This window comes from Cyanistes caeruleus, chromosome 4 (assembly GCF_971803275.1).
Source record: "Cyanistes caeruleus chromosome 4, bCyaCae1.hap1.1, whole genome shotgun sequence".
Lineage (NCBI taxonomy): Eukaryota > Metazoa > Chordata > Aves > Passeriformes > Paridae > Cyanistes > Cyanistes caeruleus.
Genome location: NC_141704.1, coordinates 41,550,303 through 41,564,826, shown reverse-complemented (window position 1 = coordinate 41,564,826; position 14,524 = coordinate 41,550,303). Strand labels below are relative to the sequence as shown.

The following is a 14,524-nucleotide window of genomic DNA, read 5'->3' as shown; positions in this document are numbered from 1 at the left end:
AGTCTCCTACCAGACTCTTTTCCCATCAATACATTTGGCATTACAGCTACATCCCCAATGTGGATCCAAGTACATCCCAGCTGCGTAACAGCCTTTTCTCTCACCTCTCCCAAAAACATTTTTCTGGGAATAAGGTGAGAAGGTCAACAAAAAGCTACCCTGTCTAGCTGGTTAGTTAACTATAAAAAATACCAGATACTACTCTAAATATTTTTGAGTTGCTATGGATTAAAGCAGCAGGAGTACGTGTTAAATAATCACAAGAAATAAATTGAAGGATGTTGGTTTGGTGGAACAGACCAGGCTCAGAAACAGAGATTGCAAAGATATCTAGATATCCAAATTCTCACTGCAGCATAGTGCTACTCAAGTTACTTTTAAAGATGATATCACAGGTATTTCACTGAAGCAGTAGAGAGCTCTGACATTAGGAGGGTCATTATACCACAGGCCACAGCCATAAACAAACTAAATCTCTTACTGAAAACAGGGTGGGAAACACACAAATTTTTCTCCACAAAATTCTCAAATAACATATATATAGTTGGGCTAGCCTTGCTGTGTCTTCTCTGTTTATTTTGTTGTTCTTGTCAACACGGTTAGGATACGCTTTTTCTTTTACTGGTGGTTTTAGAATACAGTGTATGAAGGCTGTGAAGGAAACTATTGAGTATCTATGTTTTTTATTTCTTTTTGGTTTAAATTGGAACTGGATTTATTATTTATTTAACTATTATTTATTATTACTTTTTAATATACTTCCCTCCCCTCACATGGTATTTTCCAGATATAAGTTCCTAAAACACAGGGAAGAAAATGAAGGTCTAAATAGAAGGTAGATACCTAGTCATACACTTCACTGAAACAGTTCTAGTGAGAAATTCAGAGAAAGTTTACCATATACCAAGAGACATCAACAGGTATTTATAGTAAAGCTTTATCAGCAGATTACAGAACTGTTCTGACATTGTTATTTCCATGGGTTACACAAAACTACTCTAATTTTACCTAGAATACTTTTTAGAAAAAATATGTGTAGCAGAAAACAGAACCTCATATAAAATGTGTGTAGGATTTCTTACCATGTGTTTGAAGTTTTCACTCCCTCCCCCTATTCTTCTATGCACTTGTGAGAATTATCTGTCCATCTGCATACACATACAGGCACCAATGTACTTTACATATTTCAAAGTTTTGCGTCACCTTCTCCATCTTGCATTAGGATTAACTTGAAAACCAAGCAAGCTTCAGCTCTAATGATCAATTTCTTTTCTCTGTTGTTCAGAAGGCTGCCATTTGCTAAAATGGTGTCAAATTATTGTTAAAAGCCAAGTACACTCTTGTCTCAGCAGGTGCAGAAAACATTCTATCTCCACAGACTATGTTATACATCCAATTTCCTGCAATCACAGCACAGGAGAAAACACTTAACTACAATCTCAAGTGACACCATAGCTACTTTTTCAAGTCTGATGAAAAAATTGTCATAATCCTTGAAGATTAGATGGTCTACTGTTTTGTGGGTTTTGTTGGGTTTTTTTCTGAAATGTGAAATTATTGACTAACTTAATTTATTTATATTTGACCAGAATGAAACTTATCCTCACTGACAGTAATTTTGGAAGCATCTGAGGGCATGAAACCAACAGCCCAAGGAGCACACCAATGGATCCCTTCCTTTGGTTCAAAGGAGAATCCAAGCGGCTTGCAAAATTCCTAATGACATTAGACATAGACTTTCAAAGGGACACAACTACACAAAATAAACTGTTATAGTCCTTGAGACTGCATCTTGACACCATACTTTAAATCAATCATGTAATGACTTTCTCTCCAGAATAAAAGAAAAAAAAAACCAACTTAAATGAAAGTAAAAAAAAAAAATCAGTAACTAGATATAAAAGAACAACTTTATCCTAAAGATAGAATATTTGAAAGCATGAACTTAATTTTTTAGTGCTTGAATTGAGGGAAAATAAATAAAGAATTACACTTTTATCATATTCTAGCCTCATTTCTGTACTCCTCAGTTACATCAGTTGTATCATTCAGTTTTTAAAGAAGCAGCAAGAGTGGAATGTTATTCTTCGTTTTCTGTAGACATTCACTTTCTGTATCATAAAAAGTGAGAGGTTTGTTTTGAATTCAGCTTAGTAATTAGCTTCAATAGAGTGTGCATTATTGTAGTATATTTGGGTTAACATTGGATGAAATTCTAATCCTGCATTCATAGAGGAAGGAAAGTCTCCAGCCTCACACTTCAACCTGCATTCAAGACCACAGGTGGTCAACTAACAAACAGCTTGATGTTACTGTTTTAAGTGAAAGGTACCTTGTTATTTAGGGAAATAATAAACCCTCTAACAGCACAAAACCAGATGCTGTCTCTTAATGTAATGATTTAAATTATTTATCATCAGTAAAAAAAAAAAAGACAGAAAAAACAAAACAAACAAACAAACAACAACAAAAAAAACCCACAACTTTTTCCCTCAGAGAGTATTCTGAAGTTCTTGCCAGAAGTAAATCATGAAAATCATGATCAAATGGCCAGGAGCTAAAAGCAATTAGAAAGTAAAGGTGTGAAACTTAGTACCACTAAATACTAAATACACTAAATACTAAGTACTGCTAGTACACTAAATACAAAATGCTGCTTTAGTCTTTAAAGTGGATGTAGTTTTAATGCCTTGTACTATAAAGAACACTTAAGCACAATAACCAGGTCTTAAACAATGCAACCCTCCATAATTATGTGTTATGGGTAGCCACTGAATTGAGCAGTAGCTAGGGTTGTATAAAGAGCTTTCTACCCTAAAATGAGGAAATGGCAGCTTAGAAGAATCTGCTACTTACTTAAACAAATGCATTTTTCTAAATAAAGAAAATGTGGGCTTTTCCTCATAGGTTCTGGCAAAAACTAAAAGAATAACCTGACATGTTGGAGCAGGTTTGACTGTGGCTCTCTCTGCTAACTTTGAAACCTGAAGAGTTAGCACCATCATCTAGATACAACTAGCTGTATCACAAAACTTACCTCCACCATTCTTCTGACACAGATAGGGGAATCGCCACACATTCCCCAATCCCACAGAAAATCCAACTTGTGCCAGAATATACTGGAGTTTGCTGTTCCAAGCAGGTCTTTCATCTTCTACATCTGAGCCTTCCTCAACATCTACATCCTTTTCTTCCTGATCATCAACCATAAGTTCACTCTTCTTGAAGGCATCATCTGAAGAGTCCTCATTAGACAGCAGGTCCTTAACTGACTCAATGACCTCATCATCTAGTTCTCTTTTCACTACCTTGCTGTTCTTAGGCATTTGTAATTTGAAACAAACAGCAAGATGACGTTCAGCTGAGACAGATGGACACTGAAGCAGACTCTCCCTCGGCTTGGGAAAAATACTGAATAAAAAGACTGAAGATTGTGCCTGATGAGTCCTTGATATCAGGGAATCAGTAAGGACTTCTGCTTCTCAACGTTTGTTCTACTGAAAGTATCTGTGGAAAAAAAAATAAAATTAAAAGGGTATTACATTACTATGCAGACAAAACTCAATTTTGAAATGGTGTGCTTTTTTTTCACCCATTTCTGAATATCTCAATGGTTTGACAAGAGGAGAAAACAAGAAGAAAGGGATATTAAACCACTTTCAAGTTGTAGAGAATAAGCCCACTATTTGGTTCAAAAGATGTTATAAAATACACTTTATTCACTTGTTAAGGGTTGTTGGGGTTTTTTATTTTGTTTAGTTCCTACGGACTGATAGACTGATTGCTCTTATTTTGATACCATAACAAGATTCTTTTCATCAGACATAAAAGGGTATGCTCTTTACATAAAATGGAGGACTTCAGCTCCATTACTTCCTGACTTAATAGCTGTACTTGAATTTATTAAAAGTGTATTTTAACCGAAGTAAATTAAGTTTTTCAGACCATTTCAGAAAGTCATGCAGCCATTAAAATTTTGATGGAGTGGATGTATGTAGTAGTTCAAAAGCAATGGTGACTTATTTTCTTGTTATTCTTCATCCCGTAATATATAATCACAGTCACAGTCTGAAAGGAGAGATACTCATCTTTTATAAGCTTTGATACTTCAGATATTTCCTAAGAAACTATCAGAAATATTTGAAATGCCAAATCCATTTTAAAAGCCTACTGTTTTAAATGTGTATGCACAGAAACAAAAATGCCTGCGTTTCAATGCTTATTTTTCTTAAACACAATCATTTAAAAAGACAGACAAACTTTCTTGCAGCTGCCATACAAAAGGTAACCATAACTGTAAGATTTTGGGAAGGAATGTTTTTCAATAAATTCTTCACTAATCACATGGGATAAAACAAGTGTGTGCAAAGCCATCTGCACAATTAAGAGTCTTAAAAAGGATTTAGATTATGTGTTAAGCTTCATGAAAGCTCTGAAGAGCTTCTGTAACAAATACACAAGAAGTCTAATCAAGAACTGCTAACTGATGAGAATCAGAAACTACTTCAAGAAACATGAGACCTTACAGCTTTTGCTTATGGGCTTGCTGCAACATCTGGTCCATAGTATGAAGGCTGCATCATGTCCTGACAAAATCCCACGCAGTGGAGAACTGCAAGGAACTGTTCACACAGTCACTGAAAGACCAAGCACCTCGCGGCTGCTTCGCGCCAGACCCAAAGCAAAGACGCTACGCCACTGGAACACAGCCCACAGCTTATCAAGATGAGACTTCACAGCACCAGAAATAAAACCTCTTCCACCACAAGTACCAGCCTCCTAGCCAAAAGGGCAATTACTTTTTCCAATAATTTCCAAGGATTTGGAAGTTGAATGGCAACTCCAGTTGCCTACCGAACTCCATCGTAACCTCTTTTCACTGACTCCCTAGACTCCGGTCACTGTCTTCTCACTTTCCCTTCTGTTACTGCCTACTCTAGCTCTGGCAGTCAGCCCAGTTTTTTTAAGCATAGTAGAACCTACTCGGCTTGTGATCTGCTTCATGTTCACCACTGTCATTGAAGGGTTCAGGCTCCTATAAACCTTCCTTCTGACATGCAGCAGGATTAGCACCAGATTTTGCTTTGACTGATACCAATTCTTAAAAAAATAAAAAAAATGTTAAGTGTATGAGCTATACAGAGAACAGCAGCATAGGGAAAAAGTTGTTTATACAAGAGAGAAATCTTAATGTTCTATCCTGTATATCTGGGCTAAATGAATGTGTGGGCCTCTTTTCATCTGTTCTGTCTTTTGCACTGCAGTCTTCAAAGGACAACACCCTCTTCTAGTTCATACATGATTCAGTGGCTCTTAGTTCTGACTGAGATACCTATGTAGAACCAAAATGCAAACTTAATACATTAACTTGAAGCATTTAAGCAGTCCTAATGGAGCTTTGGGACCATAAGCCACAGCATCTGGTACTTCAAACGTTACTTTTAGTCACATTGGTCACATTTCAAATTTTTTTTTCCCTTTGTTCCACTGATGTAAATTAGAGAGCATCTTCTCAGTTCCAGTAATTAGTAATAGGTTCAGGGATTACATTAAAATGAAACAGCTGCACATGTGAAACTACATCAGTATTTGTCTGTAAGTCTGAAATCCTTCTCTAACTGTAGTAACAAAAAGATTTTCAGTCAAAAAGACACAAGTCATCCATCAGTATTTCCTGACACGTTTTAAAAGGTCATACCTGTTTTAATTATTTTAGATAGAGTAACTTGCAGGGAAGCAATATGATTTACCTGGACCTCTCACTGATGAGTCAATTCCAACAAAAATTGCATCACTCTGTCCTGTCATGCATTAAACATTGCAATGCTACACTTCAGGATAATCTGGGCTTGAGACTTTTACTCCTAGCACAGTATCATAGTAACTTCCCTTTCGTTAACCTGCCATTAAGCAGAATGTTATCCACAGAACTATCACTGTATAGACCTGCAATATTTGCAGGGCTTGAGAAAATGTGGGAGGCATGCTCAGCAGACTGGTGCATGGTTCTAACAGTACTGCTTTCCTAATTCAATACCTTATCACTGGCCAGACTGCACCAAGGATGGAGGACAGTCCTTCCGGACACATCACAAATCAAGGCACTCTCCAACTGTCAGATTTCACAACTTCTCTCTGCATTAAAGGAGCTGGTACTGCAGCAAATAAGGAGTTCTCTCTCAAGAGATACTACCACCAGGTACAAATGTTTGAAGCATGGTCCCAGCTGGTTTGTGCAAGGAGTCTACTGCTGTGTGCTTGGCACTCCCAGAACGCAGTCAGTGACAGGCACAGAAGCCTCTCTTTGATCCACAACAAACCTGCACAGAAGACTGATATCAAACTACTCAGCTCGAGCTAGGTCTAGATATGAACACTTGTGCACAAAGTCTGAACAGGGAGAAAGAGTAGAGTTACTCACCAGCACTATTTAGCTAAACGTGGATCACTGAACAGGCATTCTTTTCTTTTACTCTTTCCTCATCAGAGTACTGAACTTGAGCATTTCACCATATAAAATGCTATTCTATGTTCCTGTATCATTTGGATGTAGTCCAGTATTCACCAGCAGTAAACTGGGAAATACCACAGCAAATTGTTAAATGTCCTCAGTTAGTTCCAGTACTTGTTACCTTCTACACTGCCTTGTACAAAAATACAGCACTATGTGATGAGACAGATAAATTTTATAAATCCTTTGTAAAATGGAGATTTGCTGTGTAGATTTTTAAATGTTACTTAGGAGAAACTATCATTTTATCAGGACTCCAAGTCCTAAACCTTGTCAGGTATTTTAAAATGTTACTATGATACTACCAGTACCTTGGATTTAAAGTAAAATGTCAAAAATACAATTTAGCATTATTAAATCTGTTTGTTTGTAGGTTGTATTTTTCTTTTTTTGTGTCTTGGATCTAGATAATGGAATTTGATAAACTGATCTAGTTCTCAGCTTCTCATCTTTTTCATGACTCAAATGATGTAACCTGTCCGATGAAAATACTGAAAGGAATTTTTTATTATCACATTTATTGGAAAATATAATATTTTTCTGGACTTCTCCATGACTGAAATGAGCAAATAAGGTTTTCCTCTTTTTATGTAAAATTTATAAAGAAATCTAAAATTATTCTTAAACTGACCTGACAAGTGTCTCTATTGTTTGACGAAATTTAACAGAATGGAAATTGATGAACACTGCATGGTTCAGTTAAAAGAACATTTAGAAAATTGTTCTGTCACTGAAATAAGAGCAAACGATAATCGGAGTTGGCATAAACAAACTTTTGCAAAAAAACTTACTAAATCAAATATATGAGCTAGATTTTGATTATGTCTTACTAGCATTGTCCTTGATATGCTAAAATCTATTTCTGCCACATACTGAAAGATAAAACCATGAGTCTTTTTTGACTTTTTTGATATCAAGCTAAGTGCAGACCCCAACTTTCTCTCTCAGAACACAGTGGGAATTTTGTCATTTTTTTCCATGGAAAGAGAATCAACTCAATGTACCAGCATGCAGAAGTAAAGTAACCTGATTAGACCTCCACATTACTAGCAGATTAAGCAATAATAATCCCTTGCAACAGGGAATTCAGACCCAAATTAGCTCCCTGGGAGATCCAGGCTTGCTATAGAATTTTTACTTTAGCTTCAGGCCTGCATTCAGAAATGCTGGCACAGGGAGATAAGACTTGCAATGCCCCCACTGACCAAACTTGCAAGCATTTGCAGTAAGACCCAAAGGAACTTCATGACTCAAAGCACCAAACAACACATTGAAAAACTTCACTGCATGTCCTTTTCTCACAATCTTTTTTGTATGGAATGGCTAGTAAGGGAGTTGTCCTGCTTCTGTTCAACACTGCTGCTCCTCTTCACCATGACACTGGCAATGGATTTTATGTCAGGCTCCTTCGATGCACCTCTATCAGCCAGATCTGCATGCCAATCCATATATAAATACTTTCTAGAAGAACACTGCAGAATTACACTCTCAGCAGTGTAATACCAATAAACAATTACAAGTTACGAGGCTGGAGATTTTCCCAACGTGTAGAGAAAAACAGGCACCAAAAAAAACCCCTCACTAACGGATTTGAAAGTATAATGAGTACAGCTGCCCCATGTTCTTGGAAATTCATCACAAACCTCTATAAAAAGCCATTTGTAAGGCAATTTGATGTTTAAAACATCCCACAATACTATTGCAATGACTGATATAACTAAGTATTAACGTACTTGTATCTGTGTTTTACCAACATAAATTAGAACACAATAATTCTTACATTGCGTTTCTTCTTAAAACCAGCACTACCCTCTGAAAAGGAAAGCAATAAATATTCTTCTGCAACACAGTACTTTTTTCTTTTGTAATCTTATTTTGACTTCTGATGGAAACACAACAATTTGACAACATTATTTACATTTAATTTTTAATGCATTACAAATAATCCTCAATACCTTTTTAGGTTCAATGTTTGCCTTTGAAGGGATTAAAGAGATCAATGTTCTGTTCTTCAGAGCACTGCATTCTTTCCCGAGGAAGCAGTCACATACCAACGTGCTGCTGTGAGGGCGGCAAAATGCAATAAAAAACTGCAGCCAGTTCACATCACTGTAATCTCAGCTTTGGAAGTAGATTGTGCCAGTGCAGTGTACCAGCCCAGTCCCACAAGCTGTGTTCCTGCTCACCAAATCTTCCCTTTGACTCCCAGTGAAGAAACCAGTGTGGTTAAGCAGAGGACATGGAACTAAAAGTCAGGATTCTCACTGTGACACACATCCATAAGAGATCTTTATTGAAATTCATGCCAAATGTTTTGGTCTGTATGAAATCACTGGAGGAAAATCACATGCAAAAGAGGAACCTTTTGCACCAAAAGGAAATGTACAAAATGCAACTCAAATACAAGTCTACGAGCTGGGAAGAAGAAGCATGATGGGAACAACCAATACAGAAAATGAAAACTGACATTTTAGGAGCAACGGACTCCTGTAACTCTGCAAAAACGGAATCTGTGCAGACAGGATGAGGGGGAATATCTAGTGACCATCACACTTGAGTGAAAAAGAGAGGAAGAAGACTGCAGGAGCAGACCAGTCTTCATGCGAGTACTGTGACTGTGAAGAATGGCTATCGCTGCGGGAATCTGTGTACAGATAATTATTTCAGGAAGAGTTACAGTGTGTTACAGTACTCTTTGCACAGGCTGAATTACTGCTGCAATGCAGCATTGTGTTCTTTGGCGGAAATACACACCATAACCTTTTTGCCTAGTCAAGCCCATCTCTATCTATGAACTGAAGGAACCATTACGCTGCTCTTCAGCGTGAGCTACATGATCTAGCATTTTCCCTACCTAGTTTAATACAGCCTGTCAGTAAGATATAGATTCAATAGGTGCTTAACTCAATTGCAATTAAAGGTAATTATATTCTATACAATTATACTTGCATTAGCATGTCTCTGAAAACATCGCTGAAGAATGTAAAAAAATCCATTACACATTCATGAATGACACTCTAAAAAAATAAGAGCTCTGTGAGCTATGGAAGACTTAAACACTTTAGAAAAATGATTTTATTCTGGTGTCTACAACAGCATCATTTATACTACAGCAAAACTATTTAAAAATGCAAGACTAAATTCAGACCTGCTGCAGACACAGGTAGTTATACAGACTTCAATGACACTGCATCACTTTCATATTGCTGGGGAATTCGTTCTCCATTCCTACAAAATTTTGTTCATGGCTTTATCCTACAACAAAATCCTGCTCCTTAAGTTTTTGCTTCAGGAGAATACTTCCTATTATTATAGAACAAACACAATAAATGGACAAAACCCGCCAAGTTTCTTTCACAGGATTGTTCATTATCAGTAGACTTGATCTTAACAGCTTGTATGACTACTGCCAGATCACCAGCCCAACAGAAACATCTAGAGACAGAATGTTACAACCTAGAGCTCTTAAATGTCAGTTTTTCTTTCCACTGCACATAATTTCTAAAGAATTAATTTGCCTTACCGTAGTTTCTCACTTCTGCTTTCATAGAAGTGAGTTTTTTTTCTCAGTGTTTTCTCCTCACAAATCAACCTCAGTGAAATACTTCACAGACTTAAAGGACAAGCTAACTTTAACCTATTAAAATGGAGAAAATGCATCACTTATTCAGCAGTCTTTTCTTATATGTACTTTTCTGAAGGAACAAATTCAGTAGTTACCACTCCTTCAAGTGAAGTAATCTCAGCGATTATGAAGAAACTCTACCTCTGGTTGGTCAAACTCAAAAGGTACAACTGCGGACAACTTGAAACAAAATCTCCATATTCTAAGCTCACCATGTAAGATACAAGAGAGGCCCGAGTTTATTGTACAATTTTATCACACTTCTCAAAAGTGAGAGGCTACAAAAGTATAGTCAATATTTCAATTATGTATTAAAAGTTATTTATTTAAGTTGCAAAAATCAATTGCTGAAAATTAGGTATTACCGGATATATAGTTGCCCCAAGACCCTAATTCCCTGACCTCTGTGCTTTAGAATGGACCAATAAGTAAATCATGTTGTCCTTGGGAAGAATTTATGTGATTACTTCTTCCTCTGTGTTTTTTATATACAAGCAAAAAACCAGACTGGACAGATGGGTTAGCGGAAATCTTACTTCTCATCGCATCTGATCATTTGATTTCATTACAGGAATCATGCTTTCAAGTTATGTTACAATAAATGCCTATGTCTTTAGAAAGATAACTATTAATACCAATTCCACTACTGAAAATCAAACAAATGTAAATGTAAATGCGTATTACAGTTTTCATCCCTTCTCCATTTTGGCTTAAGGAGAGCATGCTGAATTATTAATATTGCAGTACACATTTCTGACACTCGAAATGCGTAACTATCATTAGCCAGCAGCAAGAATCTCTTTTCCCAAAGTGTGAAATACACTACTGACATCATGACTCAAGGCACTGTTGTCCACAGCATTCCACAAACATTTTCTTTGCTTTCTCCCATACAAAGAAGGAATCCCTAGCCTTAGGAGTGAAGGGTAAGAATGTAGAGCTCCTTTTCAGCGTAGGCTTACGGGGAAACTCAGTCCAGTTACTGCCACTGCTTAATGCAACTGTTCTGGAACTTAACACCGCATTTTCACACCACTTTTTACTGTCTTGCTGGGATATCTGGCCCTTCAGTAAAATAGCATTTGGTTATTCTTTGTCAATGACATGGTTTTTCCTAAATTATTTAAATATGTTTCCTGAGTAATGGCAAGGTTGCTTTGAATCAATTTTCAAGGACAAATGGAGTTGCTGAAGTTTTAATTGGCCACCTGCGGATATGTCAAAGTTATTCTGCAACTGAGAATGCAGAGATACCTAAAGTCATATGGAAAAGCAGCTACCATTGCTATGCTGACCTATAAAATTTGGGACCAAAAACTGTTCTTCCAAAATCAACAGGTATTTTGTCTTTTAATTAAGAACATTACTCATGGAGATGAGTGAAATGGTCAAACAATGGAAAGTAGTTGTGAAAAGAGATAAAAATGTCCTTAATGTTGTGTGCACTTCTGGTACACTACAGAATTACCAAAAAAAATCTTCCCAAAAAGATTCTAACACAAATACTTCAAGTGGTAATCCCATACCACTTGAGCAGTGACTATTCCTTAACAACGTAATCTAAATCAAAAGGAGTAGCTGCCATGAGTAGATTGTGTTTCTGAATAATCTGTGATTTTCTGACTAATTCAGCATGTGAAAATTTTTGTGCACATGGGTTTTTGCAATACGGAAAAAAAGACAACTATAGGAATGACAAGACATGAAAGGTCAACAAGAAAAAGATTATGCTACAAAACTAGTTTTGAGATGCCTTGGCAGTTTCACACACCCAGTTTTCTATATTGGTGATACATCTGAACAGCTATGAAATGGTTTGGTTTTTTCATGCACAGGTCAAAACCAATGGGAATTTTTGTTCTTGAATCAGAAGTGCAGAGCTGATCCCAAAGGGAGTGTCTGATACGCACTGCATGAAGGCTGTGATTCTATGGTTATCTTAATATGGGGTGTGGGTAGACAAAAAAAACTTGTATGTTAGCCAAAACGAAATTAAGCAATCTTTCCTAATTATTTTTCATAGTTTCCTTTCTAATATGATGCTGATAATGGGAAATATACTACTAAATAGAAAGAAACTGATTATGTTGCCATCGGTTTTTAAACAGATGGAGAAAGCTGCCTGCGTAAGACGTCCAGCGTACATTTGTATGACATCAGACAACAAAACCTTTACTATATTTACGCTTTTCTTTGTAGGGAGAAAATTGGGTCCATATCCTATGGTATGCCACAGTAACACACAGATGGTAACATACTATTTAAAAATTATTAGGCTTGTCTTAGAAAACAACACTACAGCAGTAAGCTTGTTACGTAGCAGTACCACAGGGAAAATAAAATAGTTGATGATAATGTGGTCTTTAACAAGAAAGTGTAATTTACTTAAATGTTTGAAATCCATCACAGCTCTCACGCGTGCCAGGTCAGTGTGACTGTGCAGACATATTACAATCATCTCATTTACTTGCACAACAAAAGCAATGCCTTGCGAAGAAATTCCAGTTCGCTCCAACACTAGCAAAACGAGAAGAAAACCGGGCAATACGGGCACAGAAAATTAGAAGGATTAATAAGCAAATCGAAGAGAAAAAGAATTAATAAGAGACCACTGTAGGTATGAATCTACCCTGTGGACACGTCGTAGCAGACGGCGGGCTGCAACCATCAAAACCCTGCACAGAACATAAAGCCGAGCGGCACAGAGGTTGGGAGAAGGTGCTCATTACCATACCCACCCAAACATGGCTGACACCGGGGCGCCCCGGCCCCCGGCCCCCGGCGGGGCGAGAGACGCGAGCGGCGCTGGGAGGCACCGAGCGGCCCCGCCGGGCGACGCCCACGCTCCGCAGCAACAATGCAGCGGCCGGGCCCGGCGCCGGCCCCGCGGCACATGGTGCGGATGGAGCCCGCGGGCCGCTGGCAGCCGGCTCCCTCAGCAGCCCTGCTCTCCTCCCCGGGCTCGGCCGTGCGGCGAGGCACATCACGGCGGGTGCTCCGGGGGCAGGCAGCCCGCGCCCCCGCTCCTCCCGGAACACGCGCCACACATGCATCTGGCATTTTGTAGGCAACACGCCGGAGATGAATGAAATTTCTTTCACTCGGAAAAAGATCTAAGTTCCTCGCCCTTACCAACAGCAATAACAATTAAAACGCTGATTGAAACAGCCCCGTACATCCTTTTAACCCACCGCCGAGTTAGAAGGCACGGGCGGCTCGCTATTGTTTCCCGAGGGGCCGGCGCCCTCTCCCCGCCAGCCAGAGGCTGGCGCCAGGATGAAAGGGTGGGCTGGGGGGACCCCGACCCGCAGGAAGGCGGACACCGGGCGGACAGGAACCCCCAACACATGCTGCCCTCTCCCGCCCGGCTACACACGCCAGGCGGCCACGCTCCCCCCGCGGCCCCAGCCGCACGGCAGGGCTGGGAAAGCGCGGGCCGCCCCGCGCACCCACGCTCAGCGCAGCGCCGAACCAAGCCGAGCCGTGCCGTGCTGAGCCGAGCCGTGCCGAGCCGAGCCGAGCCGAGCCGAGCCGTGCCATGCCGTGCCGAGCCGAGCCTTACCTCCGCCCGCCGGGCGGCAGCTGCGGAGAGGGGGGGCCGGGTGCCCCCGCGGCGCGGATGGCGAGCGGGGCCGTGCGGGCGCGGGGCTCAGCGGCGGGCAGGCGGTGGCAGCCACATGTGCCCAGCCCTCACTGCGGCGGCGTTTAAAGACAGACATAAAAGCGGCGGGGGGAGAGGAAAGGGGAGGGCAGCGCCGGGCCGGGGGAGCCGCACCTCCTGACGCAGGGAGGAGCGCCCACCCACCCGCCTGCAGCAGCATCTCTCTGCCGGAGGCGGGCGGGGAGGCAGACTCGGCAGCGAGAGGACAGGGAGGGATGGAGGGGGGCCTCGTCCCCGCCGCCGTGCCAAAATCCCCGCGGCCACGCTTAAGCACTGCGGGGGCACCGTTTCTATCCTCATGTTCGTGCCGTGCCGCCTCTTTGCCCAGACCGGTGACGGTGCCCGGGTGCCTGGGGCGCGGCTGCGAGCGGCCCGCCCTGGCCTTCCTGCCGCGGGGCAGCGGCGTGCGGGAGGGGGTGGCCTCCGGGGCGGGAAACAGGCACACAGGTGGGAGCTTCCTCGGGGAACACGAAGGTTTTGAAAAGAAGGATTAGTGGGAATGAGGGGTGTGGGAGCCAGGAAGGAAGGGAGGTGGGTCGGAGGCAGGGGGGCGGCCGCAGCAGAGTACACCTGTGCGCTGGAGGCCGGCAGGCGGCTGGGAGAGAGCTCGGGCGCTCAAGGGATGGAGAGAGACGGTGAGAAGAGCGGAAGGCAGCGAGCAGCCCCGCGGTGATGCTGCACGGGTCTTGTAGCCCTGACTCCAACAGTTGCTTCAGTCGCAGGAAGG

The 14,524-nt window shown here is 40.8% G+C and overlaps 1 protein-coding gene across 1 annotated transcript in view; it reads right to left on the bottom strand.

The window, feature by feature from the left end:
• SLC6A15 (solute carrier family 6 member 15) overlaps positions 1–14,246 on the bottom strand; it is a 37,061-nt gene extending 22,815 nt beyond the window's left edge. The window contains exons 1-2 of the mRNA XM_086887820.1: positions 13,699–14,246; positions 3,038–3,507 (exon numbers count right to left, since the gene is read on the bottom strand). Of these exons, the coding sequence (XP_086743946.1) occupies positions 3,038–3,326 (289 nt within the window). The 5' untranslated portion in view covers positions 3,327–3,507; positions 13,699–14,246. The remainder of the gene's footprint in view (positions 1–3,037; positions 3,508–13,698) is intronic.
• Between the last annotated feature and the right edge of the window lie 278 nt (positions 14,247–14,524).